Below are 23,593 nucleotides of genomic sequence, written 5' to 3'. Positions count from 1 at the left end.
AAAGGGATCAAGTTGTCTGTTTTAGTTTCTGGTTTTGTTGTTATGCTTTGTGGTTGCTCATTTCTGATGATTTTTGAATGCCACCTTAGTTCACAGATAAAGCAGAAAGCAATAATAATAGTCATGAGAATAGTAATCATCATCATCTATCCAGATTGTGCATGCCAGTATGCAAAAGATTTGTCTAGATTTTAACATCTTATTCTCGGTCCACCCCTCCAATGGGATACCACACTGAGAGGTTAAGTGGGAGAAAAGGTAAGACTCAACTTAGTGGAAGGGGGTCGGGTTCTCCTCTGGACTGGCTTTCTCAGCTGAATGGTGACGGCGGGGAGCAGTGCACATATGTGCAGACTTAACACATGCAACTTTACAAAATGGCACCAGCCACCTCCATGCACTTCTTATTAAGGGGCAGATCCCTACACAGTGCTGCAAACATATATTTACATTCACAGCACATTGCTTTATTACACTGTTCTACGAAATTGAACAGCAGAAATTACTCTGCTGAAGTTTTCGTTTTTAGGTTTGTCTGGCATCCTTCAGTTCTGGCAGGGCCTGTAAAACCTGGCTGATCAGCAACCCTCGTCTCCCGCACTCCAGAACCTTGTGAGCATCTGTCTGTATATCAAAGACCTTGCTTCTACAAGGGATTACGCATTACAGTAACTAAGTGAGTGGGCTGAGTTGTGCCATATATTTTTCTCCCTATTGGCATTATGGTGCACACAGGAAAGATGATTATGAATGAACCAGTATAGTTCTCACTGACAGAGTCTGGGTGGGAAATGGGACCCACTTTGTTGCATGTTGGGACCATACATGGTTCACTAGGTTTCAATTAGGATAAAATGATAACATCGTTTCTCCCATGAGAACCCAAATGCTTTCATGTATGTGTGACACCTGGTGGATTACTTGTGGGGACCTGATGAAATGAACACAAAGTCCTGTATGTGATTATAGCACCACATACATATCAGAAGAGTTTTGCCTTATAAAATTATTCCCAGAGGACTAGGGCAAAGAAATGTGTGAGTGTGATTTATAAGGCCAATTTATTTCTATAAATTCATCATCCATCATCATCATCATCATTTTGGGCGGCTTCCAACAGAACACTAAAAACAGAATAACACTTCAAACATTAAAAACTTCCCTAAACAGGGCTGCTTTCAGATGTCTTTTAGAAGTCAGATAGTTGTTTATTTCCTTGACATCTGATGGGAGGGTGTTTCACAGGGCGGGCGCCACTACCGAGAAGGCCCTCTGCCTGGTTGCCTGTAACCTCACTTCTTGCAGTGAGGGAACCGCCAGAAGGCCCTCGGCGCTGGACCTCAGCGTCCGGGCAGAACGATGGGGGTGGAGACACTCCTTTAGGTATACTACCTAAGAGAGCAAGAGAAGGAGAAAATGCTGTTTTATATACTGGTCCTGTAACGCTATTCCCATCCCACAGAGGCAATGTGCTTTAGCATTGAATTTATATCGGGTTTAAGATATTTGTGAATGGGGATCATGTTCAGAAAATATACAGCGCTACAAATTAAACTGCAATATCGGTAACCCACCAGAGTTCCATGTGCAGGAAAAATGCAGAGTGGGTTCTGTGCCCATTAGAATAACTGCAGACTAGAAAATGGATACCGAAACAGCATTTTTGCCTTACAGCAGCAACCAGTGAAGGAAATTAGGGCAAGAGACACTGATTTGCTCAAAGACAACTAGCTAGTTTCCTGGTTTACAGCATAATCCTAAGGACGACTGTGCAGAAGCAAGATCTGTTGAATCCAGTGTGGCTTACTCCCATGTAAGTGGGGCTGGGATTGCAGCCTTATAGTTATTTTATTGTTTCTGTAGTAATAGTGTTTCCTATAGTTATACTAGGGCTTGCTCTGTGGGTATGTGAAATGTGAAAGTCAGATGCATTCCTTGAAGTGCTTGAAGACTTCTGCCAGGCAAATGCAATGAGTCAGGAATCCCTGGAAGTGTCCACTTTGTATTTGTAGGAAATGGAGACAGAAATTTCAGTTTCTCTCGGTTTCTTGTTTTTCTTACGTTAAGTTTGATTTCAACACATCTGCATGCTTCTTTTTTTTTAAGGCCTCACCAAAATTCATCATCATTTAAGTGCACATTTTTGTGTGCAATTTTCCTGAATATGCACATATTTCCATGCAGTTTTCCCTGTAATAAAGCATTTTTGTCTGTAGTTTTCACTAATAGGTGCATTTTTGTGCACCTTTCCCCACTGTACACACTTGTGCACCCATTTCTAGATTGAAGAACTACATCACAAAATCTTGAGAATGAATTTCGAAGAATAGCTGTGTTTCAGTTTGCATATAGTTTTCAGAAGTGTGAATTTCTCCCTCCCCTAATTTGGAGGCACAATTCCTCCTTTATATATTTTCTGTAGCAAAAGCATCAAGCTGTTTCCCCAACAAACATTAATGCCACAGAAAACTGTGAAGCTACTCCATTATTTTATTTTACTACATTCCATCCATTTCTCTTCCACTTTTCTTCCATCCTTTCAAGGCAGCTTACACAGAATGCCCAGGTAGTCCCCCTTGCAGGCAGTGACCCAACCCAAACCTGCTTAGTATTAGCAGTTAGTATCACTAGCCCATACTTAGCCCTTGCCCTGGGAGCATTATACTACATGTAATCAACGTTCCACGCAGGCTTTCTCAGCATAGTACATCCAGGCACTTTGAGAATGGAATTAACCCAGCCTCCTTCCTCCTTCTAGCATGTCTAATTTCAAATGGGTTTCCCTGTTCTCATAGAGCTAAATAATACACTTGCAAAAAGCTGGTGCAAAAGTGCTCTGGGCTGAAGAAACTTGCTAAGCCTGTAATGAAACTCCACCTTCTCTTCCCCTTCTATGGAGCACTTCTGCTGTTGGCCAGAAGGTTGCCCTTAGCCAAAGAACAACCTCCTAGAACAAAAGATGGCTGAAGTTTTAATATATATATATATATATATATATATATATATATATATATGTATATATGTATGTATGTATGTTGTGTGGCAAAATTCTCAGCTTCTCTCATATATATATATATATATATATATATATATATATATATATATGTAGGTTTTGGTGTCTTCGGGTGTCTTCCCGTGTAAGAGTTGGGGTGTCTAGGCGACGTTTCGACGAGGTCTCACTCGTCACTCTGTTCTAGTAACAAGAAGCCGAAAGCACCAGCCTGAAGATGACGAGTGAGACCTCGTCGAAACGTCGCCTAGACACCCCAACTCTTACACGGGAAGACACCCGAAGAAACCTACATTCCTGTACCCGTGAAAATCTACGAAAGCAAATATATATATATATAACAACAAAGCACTAAACATTATATTGCTTTACATTAACTTCTTACATACTGGCATTATAAGATATGTTTTCCCCCTCAATGGACATTTGAATAACTGTTCAACATTTATTTGTGTTTCCACTCACAATCGACATAATTGTGCATCATGTTGTGTTCTTGTTCAAAAACCCAGACTTGTATGAGAAGTATAATGCAGGTCTAAATAATTGCTGTGTGTCGTATGCACTTTAATTGCAGAAAGTCTTGGGCATCCAATGATTATTTCCCCCCATTGATCCAATGATATTTGTTCTGGTTCAGGACATTTATCTGCAACAGCAAATGCACAATTTCTGCATCAGGAGTGTTAAATTATAGGACAAGGTCCAATTAAGTCATACTCAGGGTAGAGCCATTGAAATCAATGGATGTAAATTACTTTAATTATTTCAGTGGGTCTGTTTTGAGCATGACTAATGCTGGACATCACCCACAGTTATTTGCAGCATCATTGGGGCTCTTTCATATGTATGCACCAGGAAGACTTCATTCCTTTGCTCATGGTTTGACCTTAGAGGCCACAAATAGAACATGTTTCTCTTTTAGAATTTTATGTTTAGTTTGGCCACATATGAAGTAGTCATATGTGCAGCGTAGGTTGTATCCAATTCTCATCCTACTCAGAGGAGTCATTGAAATGAATATTACTTAGTTCTATTAATTTTAATTGGTCTATTCTGAGTTGGACTTTGTTGCTAATTTGTTGTTGATTACTAATAACTGAAACTCAGCGGGTAGTAGTCAACGACATTTTACTCAGACTCATTGAAATTAATGGACCTAACTTAACATTTCATTGGAGTAAAATGTCATTGCAATACAATGGACTTTGATTAACTGTTGACTTCATGTGCACTTCCTCTGAAGCAGTTGTTGTATGCCCCACTTCTCATAATTTTGGACATTAGTTTACATTATGCTGCCTTAACAGTTAAATATTACCATTTTGACAGCTTCCCATTTTTGTGGATGAAGAAGGTAAAGAAGGCATTGGTCAGTAATTGTACACTGTGCAAAAAATTCAAACAGAAGCAAAGTGAAAGTTGTGTAAATGAGCGCAGTTAGTAAGGATTCATTGGCAGGCATTTCTCCACTCCAGACTTCTGTGAGAGAACAATATGTGCTAGCAAGCAGATCTGTTTTTACAAACTAAGGAATAAATCCTATCAGCCTTATTCGTATTGAGCTTTTAGGTCTCTAGGGGCTGTTTGATAACTAGGGCACAGATTCGAGGGGGTACAATTTAAACCGTTGTGTGGGGCGGGGGTGGGGAGCAGAGGGGCTGTCATATCATCAGGAATCACATTTCCTAGCCTAAACACAGTGTTCTGGGGCCAGAATATCATGTCAACAACCTAGTTTGTAAGTGGGGTTTTTATATGATAGAATTGATATGAGAAATCTCACTTGGAAATATACTATGGCATTTACCAGTCACCATTTACTATGCGATACATCATTTGGGAGGAATCTTATCATGTACTGTACTTAACACCAAGTTTGATGAGTTGTCTAATATCTCATCTGACCGGCTTTAGAGCTAAAACAAAATTCTGTACAAATTCAAAACATGGAAAATTTCAGAATTTAGCTTCTTGTTTTTTTAAAAAATATTCATGAGATAGGAGTCGTGTGAACTGGCTCTTATTGTGGATGGAGGATAATTTCATTCATTTTTAAGTGAACCAGCCAAATTAATATTTCCAAGACAAACACAGATATTGGAACATAATTATTCCTCAGATTTTGCACTTACAGTGGTACTTCGGGTTACAGACGCTTCAGGTTACAGACTCCGCTAACCCAGAAATAGTACCTCGGGTTAAGAACTTTGCTTCAGGATGAGAACAGAAATCGTGCTCCGGTGGCGTGGCAGCAGGAGGCCCCGTTAGCTAAAGTGGTACCTCAGGTTAAGAACAGTTTCAGGTTTAGAACGGACCTCCAGAACAAATTAAGTTCTTAACCTGAGGTACCACTGTATTTTAATTTTATGACATAATTTTTAGCTCAATAAATGTACCAGTTGTGTAAAGAAAAGATATTTTAGGACAACATGCATTTAGAAATGTGCACATTGAGATAAAATATGTGCATTTTGTAATAAAATACAGCACATATTTAAATACATGTTTAAATACAATTTAAATATGAAATTTGCAAATGTATTATTTTTAAAACTGGAAGATTAATGTGTGATGGAACAGACGTGTGAACAAACACCTGCAAAACTGGCATGGACTGATCCACCACTAGTTCTCACTTGATGTAGGTTAATGGGCAGACATTGTGCCTAGTACAGCCATATCCATATCTTCTTGATTACTGTTGAGTCCATTGTGCTTTACCTACTGGGTGGAGGGAGGGAGATTTATTTTCCCGAGAGGCTAAACTTCAGTCACTGAAATATTCAATCAAATCACACCTAATTCTTTTGCTCTGCTTCCAGGTTCCATGTACGATGGTCTGGCTGATGGTCACAGCTATGGAACAGCCCGTGGTTCCTACTATGCCAAAGCTCACACAGGGAGCAACAACTGGGGACATGGGGTAAGGTTTTCTCTAGCAACCATGGGATGCTGATGGTGGGCAAGGGGAGAAACAGTGGTGGGGCTCTTCTGTCACAAAGCAAAAATAGCTTTCTTCCTTGGAAAGGCAATAACTCATTTGAAACAAGAATGATATGTCACTGTTATGCTATATGATGTGCTGCTGAATATACTGACTCAGAACCCAATCATCTGCTTGGATTTGGGGTGGGGGCCTTTATCAATTTTTTCCCATTTCCCATTAATTCTTCCATGATCTCCTTTCCCCCCTTTTCTTTTTTCTTTTTTCTTCTCTTACTTTTTTCCTGTAAGCACTCTGCTGTATGAAGAAGCCCCACATCACAGCTTTGCTAGCGTCCCAAGTCACATTTATATCTGTATCTTGATTTAAATTTATTTCAAAATAGTCCTTCAAAAAAATTTCTGCCTTTTCCAGGGTCAATTGGCTATCTAATAAGCTTTCATTTAGTCTCCATCTGAATGTTGAGTTCTGCTGTCCTTTTAATTCCAGATATACTGGATTATGGTCCGAGAGAGTCCTAGGTTGTATTTCTGCCCTTCTTGTTCTTATCAATATTTCTTCTGAGATCCATATTGAGTGAGTTCTTCCAGCAGACTGATTAGGCTCTGAGAAATGTGTAAATTGTCTTTCAAACAAGTGTTTATATCTCTGTACATCATTCAATTTAAAATTCTCAACCAGATTGAAAAGATTTATAGGTAGTCTCCCTTCTTTAGAATCTGATTTTCTTATTGTTCTGTCCATATCTAGGGAGAGAACACCATTCAAGTCACCTATTAATATTATTTTCTGGTCCATAAATTCAAACATTTCCCCCTCTAATTCTTTGTAAAATTCTGATTTCTTTTTAAATTTGGTGCATAAATCCCCACAATTACTATTTTTTCCCCTTGTGATGATACCTGCACCACTATCACTCGTCTCTTTTTGTCCTTATATATTTTTCCGTTTCTAGTTTTTCTTTTATATACATTATCATGCCTCTTTCTTTGCTTTCATCCGAAGAAACAAAGTCCAAACCCGATCTTTTATTTATTAACACTCTTTTATGTCTTCTAGCAGCATGTGTTTTCTGTAAACAAATTATATCCAGATTTTGTTTTTGTAAAATATATTCTATTTTGTTTTGCTTCTTTTTATTATTCAGTCTATTAATGTTCCAAGTCAAATCCATTTCTCTGCTTTATTTAGAGTCCTTAAGATTATCTTTATCCTGTTCTCTTTGTCCTCCCACTGCTCCTTTTTCTTCCTCATCTGGTTCAGGTCTCTTTGCTTTCAGCTTTTTCTTATTTCTTTCCCAGAATGTTTCTGCCTCATTTGGGTCTCTACATCTTTGTTTCTTTCCATTAAATGTAAATGAGATGCCTTCCGGGTATTCCCATCTATAACAGATCTCGTGTGTTTTTAGTGCTTCCGTCAAAAATTTATAATTATTTTTTCCTCTCAGAATTCGAGCTGGAATTTCTTTAAGTATGATTATTCTTTGGTTGCCTATGTGCAGCTTCTTTTCAAAATTGGTCTGTAGGATTCTGTCTTTAATTATCCGTGAATTTAATGTCACCAGACAGTCACCTGGTAGTTTTTGAGCTTTAGCATAACTCAATTTTACCCTAAAAACTACATATTGACTCAGATCCCAATCATCTGCTTAGATTTGGGGTGGGGGAAGTCATGTAAAGCAGGGACTTGGCCTAGGCTACAAGTCCATTACCATGGGGGGGGGGGCGAATTGAGGCTCAGTTGCTGGTCATGCTTGAAGACGTTTATGGAACTATATTTTTGCTGTATTTGTGCATAGTATTACATAGTATGTCAAGATCTCATGAATTTTGCCAGAGCCAAGCAGAAGCAATGTTTCAACAGAGCAAGCAGCATTGTGGAGTAATAAAGGAGGGGCACCAGAACTTGACTAGAAACAAACCACAACTTTATTTTTATCTCTGTCTAAGATTACAACGGCAATGAAACTAGTGTGGAGGCAAGTGTGCTTAACTTCTAATCAGGCACCCAAGGAAACTGTACTGAGATGGCTGTCCTGCCGCTCAAAATCAATCCCTGCCTTTCTGGCTCAATCCTGAGCCAGTCCCTATTTGCAATCCTACATGTACAAGCATTCTCCGCCCAGCAGCTTCCCAGTATTGCTGTGTGCAGTCCACCTCGTGCCTCCCGCTGAGAGATTGTTGCAGAACTCCTGCTCTCTTCTTCCTTGTGTAAGTCACATTTAAGGATGGTTTTCACTGCCTTTCCAAGCTGCTTCTCATACATTCCTCCTCATGTCACAGGAAATAGCCAGCTCAGCTTGGTTTCCTTGGCACTCTCACTAACCTCAAAACAAAAACAGTAGCCTTCGTAAACAAACAAGGAAGATGGAGAGCACACACCCCTCCAAAGATGAATCTCATTGCCCTAATGGAGAAGAACCACATCCTTCACTAACCTGGATTGCCTAAAATAATCACCAGCTGTGGGGGAACTTCCTATCCTGGAGAGCATGATGATGGAACAATAGGAAACTGCATACCATGTTTCTCCCTTAGGCTGCCTTCTCTTCTGAGCAATTCTTTGATCATTCTCATTAATGAAACTTTTTATGTTGGTTTCGTCTCTTTGGGATATTGAAGTCTACAACATAACATAAGATCTCCCCTTCCCAGCAACAACAGCATGTGCTCAGCAATAAGTCTCAGGACAGAGTGCATATCATGCCTTCTTTCCCTGGTCTCTTCTACAAAATGAAACACACATAACTGACATTTTCTTCACACACAGCCACAAAGTGTATGCAGAGCATAGTGTAAGCATGCACACTCTCTTGTCTCCCAAATTCAATGTGAAAACTGGCTTCAAGCTGTTTCTCTGCCTCCTATAAAGCTAACTGAATGGGCATCATTGCTTTCCGTAACCTAGGGAGAGATTCTCAAGAGAACATCTTCTCTCATTGCACACACGTGTCACTCGGCTTCTGTATTTCTTAGTTTCATTAGAAATATTTCTTTAATTAGTCATGGAAATGACTACTGCTGAAGCATGTTAAATCTTTTGTAAACGAGGGAATTTACAGGCTGGGGAGAACGAAGGCTACTCATTGCAGAGGGCACGCCTAACAATGTACTGTATAAACTCAAAGCCGGTGATGCTGCAGTCAGACAGATTCAGGCAAACATGAGAGAAGAATCATACTGTGCAAGTAATAAAGGAGGTGGGAGAGAGAAAGAATAATGGAAGCTGTTGGGTGTTGGTTAAATCCACGGCTGTCTGAGTTTCCCATGACCGGGCCAGGTTACAAAGCTGCTGTTTTTCATGGCTCTGCAAATTGGATCCTGTTAAAACATTCAAATAGCCAACATCAAAATATATTGTACTATGATAACGCTGTCCCTGGTAATCCTGTTTCACCAGTATTATAAGTCTGAGAGATGGAAAGGGAAATCTTTGTAATCTTCTGCCCATACTGTTTGCATCAGGGAATCCTCTGAAACTGGTTGGCTGAGCTGCAATAGTGACGTGGGACGCCACTGAGAGCTAAACTCTTTGCAGCCCAGCTGAGAAGGAAAGAGAATCGTCTGTTTATCTGGGGATTAAAGCATCATACCACCCAGACAGATAAATGAGGATCTGTACTGAGCATGAAACATTTTCCCCCAGTCACCTTGCAGTGAGATTTATGCAGAACTGGATAATTTCAGAGTCAAATGCATTCTCATAACACCAGCCAGTTGAACAAAAATTGGGGTGTTTTTTTAAACTTGCCTGTGATTGAGGCTAGTGTCAGACAATATGTCAGACATAGGTGTGTTTATTTATTTGTTTTGTATATTAAACAATTCTGCCATGTGGATACCAGGGCAGTATGCAATTCATTGCACTATAAGATGACCCAAAAAATTATGTGTGAGTGTGAGAAGAAACGTTGTCTGAATTCATTTTCACATCCTGATCAAATTATGACAAAGCTGTCTTTGGATCAATTGATTAACGAGAGCATACAAAATAACAAATTTTATGCATTCACGGATAAATAAATAAATAAATAGACACTTGGACATCTGTGCCTTCTGAAAGAAATGGGAAAGTGTCAAAAAAAATAATGAAACAGTGAAGGGAAGAAATATTTCAAATCCAGAGGAAAATATTTTATTTTATTTTATTTTATTTTTACTGGTTATCCAAGTTTTTCTCTTCCAGTTGTGTGTAACAGACTGGAATGAGTCCCTTTCGCAAGCAGGATCTAGGGTGTGCACAATACATCATTCAGGGTGGCACTCCATCATATTTCATTGCTTTGGCTTTCCCCTCTGGCCTGAGAGACACCTCCTCCCAATGTGTTTGTGCAATTTTATTTTTTTACCTCCACACCATCTGCTGCTCTAGAAGTAACTAAACCACCTGTAGTTTTTTTGTTCGGTTCCTATCTCTCTACTAATCGCTTTGCTAGCTATAGAAATTGGAACCACCTAATAAGCAGGCTCATGAGTGGGTTCAATTCCTGTCTCTCCCATTGACCTATTCAGTTTCCAGTTGTCTCTGTGTGCCTGTGTCTGTGTGTGTGGGTTGTGGTTCACTTTCTCCCGTTAGACAGGGTGGAGAATGATAGGGGTCCACTTCTGAAAATTTCTTGGTGACCACAGCCTCACACAATAAAAATAATAAACGTGTTATCATGTCACTTAAGTGCTTTGTGAATCATTTTGGTGATATGAACTTTTACAATAATTGCTACTTACTTAACTTATCGGGGTGTTAATATATTTAATTAACCATGTTTTAAAAGGAAGATAGACTGCATTTGACTTGGCGAGTGGCAAGTTGTGCAGGCCTGGATTACTGAGATAATCCAACACTAAAGTACTGTACAAATTATTATTACTATGCGGGTGATGATTAATAAGGCATTAATATATTTTCCATCTACGTCACCTAGATTGCTATGGGATCCTAAGATACACTGATGTTATGCTGACATTAACAAGCTGCTGATATACATTAGCAGAATCATTGGATTGCTTGGCCTCAGTCATAGTTTAGAGCAAAATTTTAAAATCCCCATAAACTTCTGCCATCAGAGAGGAGTGCCATTGGTGGGCAGAAGCTACTATCAATGGTAGCCAGTAAAAGGTAAAGGTAAAGGACCCCTGACAGTTAAGTCCAGTCACAGACGACTCTGGGGTTGCAGTGCTCATCTCACTTTACAGTGAGGGAGCCAGCGTTTGTCCGCAGACAGTTTTCCCAGGTCACGTGGCCAGCATGACTAAGCCGCTTCTGGCGAAACCAGAGCAGCACACAGAAATGCCTTTTACCCGCCAGAGTAACCTATTGATTTACTTGCACTTTGACGGGCTTTCGAACTGCTAGGTTGGCAGGAGCTGGGACCAAGCAACGGGAGATCACCCCATCGCGGGGATTCGAACAACCGATCTTCTGATCGGCAAGCCCAAGAGGCTCAGTGGTTTAGACCACATCACCACCCGTGCTAAAACTGAATCTATGGATCTACTGGGTCCAAAGCATGATGGATCCCCCAAGGAACCTGATTCTAATGCCTTTCAGCTGCTCTAGCCTGAAACGAAACAAATGTGAAAAACTTGCCCCTTCCAACTGCCCTTGTTAGTGGATCTGACATTGACTGCTTCCATAGTGGTACTCAATAATTCAAATGGTGAGAGATATTTGCTTAAAGCAGCCACCTTCTGTTGGAAATGGACAGTGGTGCTGGGGTCCTTTGGGACAGGTAGGGCAGGCAGGTTAACAGTGGGTGGAGCCAGAGTCATTGACAGGCAGAGCCAACTAATTCTGACTTTGTCTGCATCCTCATCCCTGCTAAGTTCTGCAAGGGACAACACTGGGACTCAGGAGAAAGAAGGTTATAGCCATTGCCATTACCATTACCTAGAGTTGTTGTAGTAGAAACAGGCAGCTGGAGGGCTGGCTGAAGGCAAGCTTAGGTTAGTGAGGCAGTGCCCCTTCACCTAACAGGCCAGCCTCAATTGCAAATGGACTTGGCAGAAGAATGCAGAGAGTCTCTTCACCCAATCACTAGTTCATTGTTTTTGGTGATCTTGGCATTCGCACAAAGTTGGGAGCCAGAACCTGAGCCTATTCAAAAGGTTTGTTGAAAAGAGTGTATTGGAATTTAACCAGTCTGGAAGGTATACAGTATATGCCCAAACATATTTGTTTCATGTCAAGCTGCAAGGGTTCAACATGTTCAAGCGTTCAAGCTGCCTTTGCGTAAAGGGTTTTGTTTTGTGTGGAGGTGGGTTGGGATAGTGTCAGATGTGTTGATTTAGTGCTTTTGATACCCCACCATTTATTTATGGGTTCAAATACGATTTATGACCCACTTTTCAAGGAAATTCCATCACCAGGTGCTTTACAATATGGACATAAAATAAAATATAATTTGTACCATTTGAAGTTATCTGTTTCATAACACCAGTAAGAGCCATCACAAAAGCAACAAATAACCCAACAAATACCTAGACAAACAGGAACCATTTCCACAGCTTGATGTGCAGTAGCCAGTAAAGGCTATGGAAAAAAGATGGCTCTTCAATACTAGTTTAAGAAAATCAAGTGATGGTAGGGCTACTATGCTGATCCTCAGGGCCAGCCCACCCAGGAGGAAAGGTGAGGTGACTGCCTCAGGTGGCAAGATCTACAGAGGCAGCAGATCCCACTATCAACCTTACTCTTTGTTCCTGCTGTATATCTCCTCTCACACTTTCTTCCCTGGCAGGATAAGGAACACCATTTGGGGGTCCACCTTGGATGCCAAAATGTCTTGGTTCAGCTGTGCTAATCCTACTGCTGATTCCTCATCCCAGAACCAAACACAGACTGGGAAACTACCAGGACCAGTCTTGGTGGTATGGGCTAAATGAGAGATACCCAAAGGCTATTATACTAAATTCCACATGGCATTGTAGTCCCCTTCTCCATTATTCTACTTCTTGCACTTCAAGTTGAGTGCTAGCTTGATCAGCTATTTGCCTCCTGGATGCTGCTCCAATGTTGACATTTGCTGCATTCAAACTATGTGGGCTATGTTCAAGGCTGTCCGATCTAGCTTGAATGGCTGGAGACTTACCTTGGCTACACTCTTTTTTTTTTTTTTAAGTAAGTCATGCACCTTTATAGCAGCAAAAGAGAGAATAATAGAGAGATAGCAACTTGGCACAGATGTTGAGTCCCTGGGGCATTTGTAGCTAACAAAAGCTAGCTATTATGTTTCCATTAAAGACTTAACATATTATTTATGTAAGGCTTCTGTTTTCTTTTGCATTTATTCACATCAAGTGTCTGGAAGGAGAACAAACGAAAAAGACGTTTGTGCACAAGTGTGTTTGTACACTATTCATTTCAATGTGTTTATGAGAAGGAATTATCAAGGGGGGTATCCTGAATTTTGGAATGGCGGGCTCCTTTTCTGTGCTATTGAGCTGTTAACATGTTCTTCTTCCCAGTGAAGCTTGGGAGCTGTGGATGCCAAGTTATTAGCTCTGGGAAGACACCTTTCTGCTAAACAAGTTCTTAGAAACAAGTCAATGCAAGCACAGCTTGGGTGGAGTGAGATGCACAAGATTTATCCTGCAGAGATGTGGAAAAACAGCTTCTATGGTGTTAAAAGAAGCTCATTATCAAAACCAATGTTTGAATTTTGCTATAAGCTGAACCCTGATATCACAGGCTCCAAGGTTCTGCATCTCATTCTTTCCCAGGATTCTAGCTGGTGGTTTGTTTTTTAATAGACAGCATTGCAGTTTGCTCTTTTATACCAAAAGCATAGATCTACTTTTGCTCTTCAGCTTTCTTTTCTTTTTTCCTGCCATGTCAGATAGCAGATGGTCTCTCAGTAAGATGGACAGGAGACGGCCATAGCTTCTCGCATTTAACAGGAAAGGAAAATGTTCTGTCTCCAACAAGGACACATTCCTGTCAGGGCAAGCTTTGTGTCAGCGAAACGCTTCCCTGAGTTTGGAAGACTAAGGCATAAATTTGGGTGCATTTTAACTGGAATAGTACTCTACATAAGGGAGAAGGTCTCAGAGAACCCACTGAATCCCAGTGATGCAGTAGAGCAGGCTTCTTCAACCTTGGCCTTCCAGATGTTTTGAGACTACAGTTCCCATCATCCATGACCACTGGTCCTGCTAGCTGGGGATCATGAGAGTTGTAGGCCAAAAACATCTGGAGGGCCGAGGTTGAGGAAGCCTGCAGTAGAGCAAAACTGGTGTGCATGCTTAAAAAATAAACTCAGAAGTTATGACATTAACACTTTGGTTGGACACGTCATGTTAGGGACATAATTAGCAGCTGTCTCACAGACACTTAGGACTCAGCTAGATTGGTAAAGAAAAAGCGTATATGCGATATAAAACTGTGACACCAGATGGCACTGTGGAGTCCTGTCTTTCCCTACTGGATTTCCCTGTATGAGTTTACAATGCATTTAACTGTAACACTTCTTTGATGTGTCTAGATCTATCCTTAATATGTGTGCTAACTGAAAGCAAAAATCCTAGTGAATACAGTGGGATTTACTTATCCTGAGTAAACACCATGGGATGCTCCTGCACATTCTGGTTTCGCTATTTATTTATTGCATTTCTAAAACCCACCCTTTAGGCAGAACACCTCTTGGAGCAGCTTACAAATATCTGTAGTAGGTCCCTGCCCTCAGGCTCACCATCTAAAAGGACATGATACATGAAGAAAAGGGGGGTGGGAGAGAGGAGGGAAAAGCAAGCTCAAGCAGAAATTATTGTTACATGGATACATGGATGTATATCCTGCTTGAAATGTGTGGTAAAAGAGTAACCTTCAAATGAGCACACAAATAGCCTTGGACTGAATGAATCCATACTAAGGTGTTTCACAGACTCTCTCCTTCTCTTAAGAGAGTTACTTTGCCAGAGAGGGTTAGAGATACTCCAGTCTTGGAGATGGTTCAACATGTTTACACTGTAGGCCAGGACATACTTGAGATTCTTCACAAATCCAAATTTCTGAACATATGTTCATTAAGTAGATGCAAAAAGCCTCAGTGAGGTGGGGAAAAAAATGAGAATTTATTAGGAAGTTCTTAGATTGCTGCACTGAACTTCAGTGAACTGCTGAGACAGCTCTGGCCTTGTGGTGGCAATTCTCTATTTTATTTGCACTTTTTGTCCTTTCCCCTCTACTTTGTGGTTGAGAGCGGAGGGATAAAAATACACTCGGTTCATATTAATGTGTAATGCTGTGATGAGAAAAATCCCGAGGGGTGCTGAGTAGAGTGAAATTCACCAGCAATGTGAAATGACTTGCTTTAGGCAGAACCATGATGAGACTAGATGAAGGCAGGAATTGGTTTCGTCCAGAGCAACCTAAACTCTCCTTCTACCAGATGTGTGTTTGTGTGTTGGATTAGGAGATGCTCCATCCAGTTCTGGCAGTCTCCCACTGGCCACCAGTCTCATGGAAGGCTTTGCAGTATTCTTAAAGGGGTGTTTCACATGTGGGGATGAGCCAGGCCAGGATCTGTGGCACAGCTGTTTGGGGATCCAAGCCCCATTGCTGCACCAGCCTGATTCAGGCCTGATCATCCTGCTCCCTGCCCCTTTCTTTATAGCTTCCATGAGTAGGAGGACTTTAGATCTGGCTATGGCTCCATAAAGCAGCACTGGTGGGGTGTGGCAGAAAAAGAGTGCCTCCTATATGGTGCAGAAAGCCTTAACAAAACTCTTGGCCCAAATCTTGGTGATGGGTGTGCCATGTGGACTTTGCTTCAGGTAGCAAAATGTCTTGGGCTGTCACTGCTTCTACTGAACATGGCTCATTCTTTCTTCCTATCAAAGGTAATGAGTGGAATGCTACTTTCGATTAGGGTGGTTACTTATGCATCCCCCGGATAGAAGAAATACATAAAATTTGCATAGGATATTTTTTGTATAGAGATGCATTTTTTTTGAAAAATAGATATTCTAATTTAAATAGAAGCACATGGAAGGGAATACTGACAAGTAGTAACTGTTGATGGGCAATGTCAAGGCCCCTGCTTTGCCTTCTCAGGGTACTTCATCTTTAAGCTGGGCTTGTACTGGACAGCCCTTCGAACGGAAGGTTCTCCAGTGTAAGAGCACATGGCCACTCTACTTTCATTGGACATGGTGCTCAGTACCTCTCAGGGATCTAAGTGGTCTTTGTAATGCAAGTGAAATTCTAACTTTGACCCTTGTATTTCCTATTCTTCCCCTTCTCCCTTTCCCCAATCTCCCTCAGCTGTACAATGGAACCCTCAAAAGAGAAGCCGAGAACAAACGCTACAGCTCCTACAGCCAAATGGACGGCTGGGGCAGCCGGAACTACAACAAGGTCTGTAGCCCAACTGTTCCTGGCAGTGATTACTGCCTTGTGCAGACTATGAAGAGTAGCCGGAGTGAGCCAGACCTCTACTATGACCCTCCAAGAGGCACGCTGAGGAGAAACCAGAGTGGAAGCCGTGTGAATCACAAGACCAGTATGCATCGCCATAGCCTCTACAACAGCACAAGCAACAACCAGCATGGAATTACAACTGCAACAAGGCCAAACAAAGTAGTTCCAGTCCGCAGCCCCTCTTGCACCTCTGCCAGCATGGTCTATGTACAGCCTGTTGCTAGCAGCAAGCAGGATGCAGTCTATGGACAGGTTAACTCAAAGTAAGTTCTCATGTGTGTCCTTTCTGCTTGTGATTTCTTCTTCATGGTATGCAGGGCAATCTACTTGGTTTTCATCACCATGCAGAAAGAAAAGGTTTGCCATTTCTGAATCCCATCAGAACCTTATTCTGGTCTTTTTCCTCCTGATTTTTTGATGTGGCTTGGATGAATCAAGACTTGAGCCATTTAGTTTGCAATCCTAAACAAGCTGGACTAGACACAATGGAGCTTCTAAGTAACCATTCATAGGATTGCACTGTTTGGATCTCAGCTGGAAAGGGAGAATTCCATGTTAAAGAATCTAACTTGACACCACATTTAACAGATCATTTGTCTGTGACACTAATAATGGCAGTCAGATATTCAGCACCAATAACATATGCCTCTACTCTATCTGTTCTTCCCAAGTAAAGAGTTATGAACTAAAGGTTTAAGTGAGGTTCAAGTAATTAGTTTAGCCTACTAGTGGTAACTTTTAAATGTCTTAAGCTTTGGAGTAAAGAAAATTCCAGTGAAAACTGATGTATTGACCCTTCAGTTAGATTTATTCTGTGAACCACCCTGAGACCTGCGGGTATAGGGCAGTATATTATTATTATTATTATTATTATTATTATTATTATTATTAAATAATAATAATAATTTCGAGGCATGTGACATGGAATCCAGAAAAATGGTTTGGAACTCTATGGAACTTTAGCTTAAAATTACAAAAAAAAGTCTTGTTGCACCTTTAAAGAACAGGAAATGGCACAAGCTTTTATGAACTAGAGTCCACTTCTTCAGAGGCCTGAAGTGTTATCCTAAGCAGACAAGTATGGGCTGCTGCATACCTGCTAACTTAGGATAGCTCTTCAGACTTATGGCAAAGTGGATATTAGTCCACAAAAGTCTATGTTAGTCTCTATAACACCACTCATGACTCTTTTGGGTGCGTGAGGAGGAGATTCTGCCACTCTGGAGTGTCAAATTAGTTGCCCTGCCCAAACTTCTCCCTAAGAAAACGCTAGTTACCATTGAAAATATTATTACAGATCTGGTTTATTATAGAGCTTTTAAAAAATGAGAGAGCCATTTCAGCTCATGAAGATTCATCAGCAGCATAACTGTTGAGTGAGAAACACTGTCCTCTGCCAAATGTCTCTCAGGAGTGGTCTCTTTGTAGCACCTTTCCTGATAGGGTGTGGTTCACCTTGTAGAACTGGTTCAGATTTGGGAGTTGTCTGTCTTGAAGCACTGGGCCTGGTTGCTGAATCTTCTTGCCAGTTGAACTTGTTCTTGTTGGGGAGTTGCCTCCTTTCTAGAATTGAGACTGTCTGCATGGTTCTGAAGCACTGTAGAACTAGAAAATTCAGTCCAATATCTAATCTGGAGAGGATTTGATGCCACTGGTAATGCCAATTCTTTCTCCAAGGGAAACAGCTTCTATAACTTATAGGCCTCTGGAAACAGAATCTTCAAACTGAAAACTGTTTTTAAATAATCTGGCGGGTAGGACAAGTGGGGGAGATGGGCCAGCTGCTCTTGGTTCTGCAGAGACCTCTCTCATTCCATTCTAAATAATAGTTGTGGTATCTTTGGTGACATCCCCAAAGCTCCATGCCCATTGCAACTGAACCGGTCACACTCCCATAAATCTGCCTCTGCTTCTAATCTCAGACTGGGTAATTCGCAAGGCAAAATGGACTTGGAAAAACCTCTGACCCCATCCTTCTCTCTTGAGATCCCACAGGAGGATCCCTCCTGCAAAACTGTGCAAGAGCCCTGATGTGGGGGTGAAATTCCACCCGTTTCACTGCTCTCTAGGCCATGCACTGCTGGGCAAAGTCACTTCACATGGAGTGTGTCCAGAACAAAGCTTGTCTGTCCCTGGTCATCCTGCAACCACATTCCCCCCCCCCGCCCCCTGTTTATGAACACAGAAAGAGGAGAGGTGCAGAGATGGATAACTGTGAAATAACATGTCTAAACTGAGAGGCTGCCCTATTTGTTATATTTACTAAACATTTTTGTAATTGCTGTATTCACAATAGAGGAAGCAAAGTGGTTTTAGGATATGAATGTGTAGTGGCTTGTAGAAGAAAATTCTTTCAGAAAGTAACTTTCTTACTTGGTGGGAAAGCCCTTAGCTTTTGCTTTCAAATAAAATACCGTATTTTGCGCCCCATAAGACGCTCCGGCCCATAAGACGCACCTAGTTTTTTGGGGGGGAAATAAAGGGAAAAAATTATTTCCCCCCCAGGCGCGGGGCTGGGGCAGCCCGAGCTTCCCCCGACCCCAGCCCCCAAACAGGCAGCTCTCTGCAAGCCGTGGGAGCCCAGCGGTGGTTCCCGCTGCTTGAGGAGAGATCCGCGAAGCCTGCACGTGCTGGGATCAGCGCTTGCAGGCTTCGGGATGCCTGCAACTCTCCCCAAGCAGTGGGAACGTTCCCGCTGCTTGGGGAGAGATCCGCGAAGCCTGCGCATGCTGGGATCAGCGCGCGCAGGCTTCGGGATGCCTGCAACTCTCCCCAAGCAGTGGGAACGTTCCCGCTGCTTGGGGAGAGATCCGCGAAGCCTGCGCGTGCTGGGATCAGCGCGCGCAGGCTTCGGGATGCCTGCAACTCTCCCCAAGCAGTGGGAACGTTCCCGCTGCTTGGGGAGAGATCCGCGAAGCCTGCACGTGCTGGGATCAGCGCTTGCAGGCTTCGGGATGCCTGCAACTCTCCCCAAGCAGTGGGAACGTTCCCGCTGCTTGGGGAGAGATCCGCGAAGCCTGCGCATGCTGGGATCAGCGCGCGCAGGCTTCGGGATGCCTGCAACTCTCCCCAAGCAGTGGGAACGTTCCCGCTGCTTGGGGAGAGATCCGCGAAGCCTGCGCGTGCTGGGATCAGCGCGCGCAGGCTTCGGGATGCCTGCAACTCTCCCCAAGCAGTGGGAACGTTCCCGCTGCTTGGGGAGAGATCCGCGAAGCCTGCGCGTGCTGGGATCAGCGCGCGCAGGCTTCGGGATGCCTGCAACTCTCCCCAAGCAGTGGGAACGTTCCCGCTGCTTGGGGAGAGATCCGCGAAGCCTGCACGTGCTGGGATCAGCGCTTGCAGGCTTCGGGATGCTGGCAACTCTCCCCAAGCAGTGGGAACGTTCCCGCTGCTTGGGGAGAGATCCGCGAAGCCTGCACGTGCTGGGATCAGCGCTTGCAGGCTTCGGGATGCCTGCAACTCTCCCCAAGCAGTGGGAACGTTCCCGCTGCTTGGGGAGAGATCCGCGAAGCCTGCACGTGCTGGGATCAGCGCTTGCAGGCTTCGGGATGCCTGCAACTCTCCCCAAGCAGTGGGAACGTTCCCGCTGCTTGGGGAGAGATCCGCGAAGCCTGCACGTGCTGGGATCAGCGCTTGCAGGCTTCGGGATGCCGGCAACTCTCCCCAAGCAGTGGGAACGTTCCCGCTGCTTGGGGAGAGATCCGCGAAGCCTGCACGTGCTGGGATCAGCGCTTGCAGGCTTCGGGATGCCGGCAACTCTCCCCAAGCAGTGGGAATGTTCCCGCTGCTTGAGGAGAGGTCCGCGAAGCCTGGAGAGCGAGAGGGGTCGGTGCGCACCTACCGCTCTCGCTCTCCAGGCTTCAGCGAAAGCCTGCATTCGCCCCATAAGACGCACCCACATTTCCCCTTCATTTTTGGAGGGGAAAAAGTGCGTCTTATAGGGCGAAAAATACGGTATGTTAATTTGCCTAAACTACAGAAATGGTAAGGGATTCTGCTTTTTTATGAAACAATGAGACTTAAACCAGAAACAGGGGCTTGGTGCAATGATCACTAGGTAAATTTTCTAGGGTTTTTGGTTTGGTTTGGTTTTTGCAAAATGTTCTGATGCATGTTCATAGTTATTCCCGGTGTCCTGAAAACCTACTAAGTGGCACATTGCATAATAGAGCACCGTGTACCTACAAATTTGGGACAGGCTGAGGACTGAGAATAGTTATCAGTTGAGACTTGAGAATTGATTTATCTCTGGGTGTAAAACATTCCAGGATGGATTGCTACACCTAAGTATGCCAAACATTTGCACTGATATTCCAGCTCCATCAGTTAATCAACATGGTTATAGAATTATTTCTACTTTGAATATTTTATCAGGATCGAGCAGAAAAACACTTTGTTTTTTTCTCATTAGCTATTTTAAGACTTGCCTAACACTGAATAGATGGTTGTGGGCCCCAGGCGCAGTGAAGCTGTGGGTGGTCAGCCCCAAGCCTTGTAGAATTGCAATAAATGCAGGAAAACCACTTGAGATTTATACAGGTCACAACTTTATTGATTACAGATGTCAACAGGTTTTGGGTGCAGGCACTGGGTGTGTAACCTGGTTCAACCAGCCCAGTTGCTGGTTGATTATTTTGGCAGGGTTAACCAAGGTTACGAACCACCCAATGACACACACCAAATCAGGGTGACCCCACCTGTGATCACCTGACCTGTCAGCACCCATCTGGGTGCCTGGACAGAAGCATTTCCACCCTGAATCCCTTTGATGCGATACCAATGCTTCTAGTCCAAAAAAGATTATTAAAAAAGGAATCACAAGTGGTAATTTTAGATTCACCTGAAGAAAAAAGATTCACCCGTGATCTTCCATATGCACTTGTATTGCAGAACTTGGCAGCTGCTTTTGCATGTGGCAGATGTAAATAAGTTTTGTATGAGTACACCGTGCTATCTGTGGCGCCATGCTGTAGCTCCTAGTCAAAACTCCAAGACAAAATAACTTAAGCATGTACATTCACATTTCCAAGGTCTACAGGTATACAACCATGGCTTTTTTTCTTGGGATACTCAAGGGTATGCAGTACTGGCTTATTCTCCGCCCCCCCCCCCAACAAATGTTAAAAGTGTGGCACTTATTGTAACAACTTCATGGTGAGTACCAGCACCGTTTTTCCTATAAGCACTGCTTATAACGATTGTGTTGGTACAGAATTATCCTATGCTACCCAACTCTTGGGTGGTAGCAAGTACTTAGGGACCATAACACTCAATTAGGAGCCACCCAGAGTGGCTGGGGAAACTCAGCCAGAGGGGTGGGGTATAAATAAATTATTATTATTATTATTATTATTATTATTATTATTATTATTTAGAATGAGGTACAATTGCATTGCTGCCGTGCACGCCTTAGAAGATTGTTCACTTGGTCCTTTCCCTGACTTAGTTTGCTATCCAGTTGGATAACTTCTATACTGGGGTCTAGTTAGGTGGGTGGGTAGAAGAGAATGACAGGACAATTTTATGCTAAAATAGGAACTGAAGAGGAAATGAGGCTGGATTATGGCTAAAAGGGATGAGGGTGGGATAAAGGTTTTGACCCTTTAATTTAGGTGAATCATTTACTATAATTCCCATCATCCCTGGCTAACAGGACCAGTGGTCAGGGATGATGGGAATTGTAGTCCCAAACATCTGGAGGGCCAGAGTTTGCCTATGCCTGATTTGCATTATGGGAAATGGTGTCCTTTCAATATGGTACAGAAGAGTTGGTGAGATGGTTTTATTGAGCAAGGAGGTAGCTGGAGTCTTACCTTTAGTGTAATCTTGTTATTTTAATCTTAATGTTGTATATTTACAACTTTTTGGTTGATAGATAGTGTTTACATAGTTTATAGGGTGGGATTTATGCACTGTTCAGAGTTCCTGTACTTCCCTGTTGATATTTATCACCTAGATAAGAAGAGGATGTAACTCATTATTAGCTCTTCCACTATCTTGCTATTAAACTGCTAGGAATCTGCCTCACAGTGAATGACATTTCCTTCCCCTTTCTTTTTTATGTTTAGAATAGTCAATGATGAGATGGATTATGGAGGAATGACTATTCAGAAAGCCATCCAGTTCCTGTGTTCTTCAGATGAGAAGTACCATGCCATGGGGGCTTACTACCTGCAGCACACCTGTTTTCAAGATGAATCTGCCAAGCAAGAGGTAAAGTTATTCCTCACTACTTCAGCTGTGTGTGGCTTTGTAGGAGATGCTTTAATGTGTGGAATTATGTCAGGACTCATGTTTCCTGTAGCTCCACCAGAAAGAAGAGGAAGTCCAAGTCAAGTTTTATTGCGGCCAAAGCCAGTGACACTAAACACCACAAGATCAGACAACAAGAAATCAGCAACAACCTCAGAAAAGAAAAAAGGTTACACAAGGGAACTTCGCAGTGTGCCATTCAACAGAAGAAATTTACGCTTCCTAATTACTAAAGTGCAGAATTTAGCCACCTCATATGATATTGAGCTTGAGGAATCTTCCAGGAGGTATTTTCGAAGAATTTCAGGGGAGGATTCCAAATAATATTGGAGGGGTTAGACAGCCCTGCTGATGTGAGGAGGGGGGTTGGTAAACGCTGCAGAGAATCTGAGGACTTAGAGGAAATGGCATGTTTGCACCTTACCAAGCAAACCAAATCAGTGAATTCTTCTATGGAAAAACAAAGGACACTTTTAATATTCCGACCTCGAACAGCTTCTCGCCATTAGCAGAGATAATAGATAAGGAAATTACACCGAAGGAACCACCCACTAAACAACCCATTAACTCCTTAAACAACACCATCACGAGACCCAAAGGTCCCAAAAAAGTTCCAACTATGCCCATTCAGGCGGAAGATTGCATGGGAGAACAAGCAAACCATCTCTCTGAATTACTATTTGAATACTCTACCACGTTAGACCTAGTGGCTAAAACCGTGGACTGTATCTTTAAATACATAAGAAACATCAAAGGCTCCTTAGAGAAGATTATATCCTTTGTATCCCCAAAAGTTAATGTCAGCCCTGTAGACGTTTCACCAGAGGATAGGGCCGAACCAACACCCAGAGTACCTGCCCTATTGCGCTCAACCCCGCAGACTGGCTGCAAATCTGAAAACGAACAATCTATGGAAGATTTACACACCATATCTTCCTATAATCTTTCGTTACAAGCCACTAGACTTT

The 23,593-nt window shown here is 42.5% G+C and overlaps 1 protein-coding gene and 1 long non-coding RNA gene across 2 annotated transcripts in view; one reads left to right on the top strand and one right to left on the bottom strand.

Moving 5' to 3' along the window:
- PKP1 (plakophilin 1) overlaps positions 1-23,593 on the top strand; it is a 50,271-nt gene that overhangs the window by 9,924 nt on the left and 16,754 nt on the right. The window contains exons 2-4 of the mRNA XM_081194709.1: positions 5,836-5,936; positions 16,218-16,636; positions 22,442-22,586. Coding sequence (XP_081050835.1) covers positions 5,836-5,936; positions 16,218-16,636; positions 22,442-22,586 — 665 coding nt within the window. The remainder of the gene's footprint in view (positions 1-5,835; positions 5,937-16,217; positions 16,637-22,441; positions 22,587-23,593) is intronic.
- LOC308587310 overlaps positions 1-23,593 on the bottom strand; it is a 242,547-nt gene that overhangs the window by 209,947 nt on the left and 9,007 nt on the right. The window lies entirely within an intron of this gene.

Source organism: Podarcis bocagei (assembly GCF_964188305.1).
Source record: "Podarcis bocagei genome assembly, chromosome: 5".
Lineage (NCBI taxonomy): Eukaryota > Metazoa > Chordata > Lepidosauria > Squamata > Lacertidae > Podarcis > Podarcis bocagei.
Note: the sequence above shows the minus strand (reverse complement) of the source record. Positions and strands in the feature narration are given on the sequence as shown.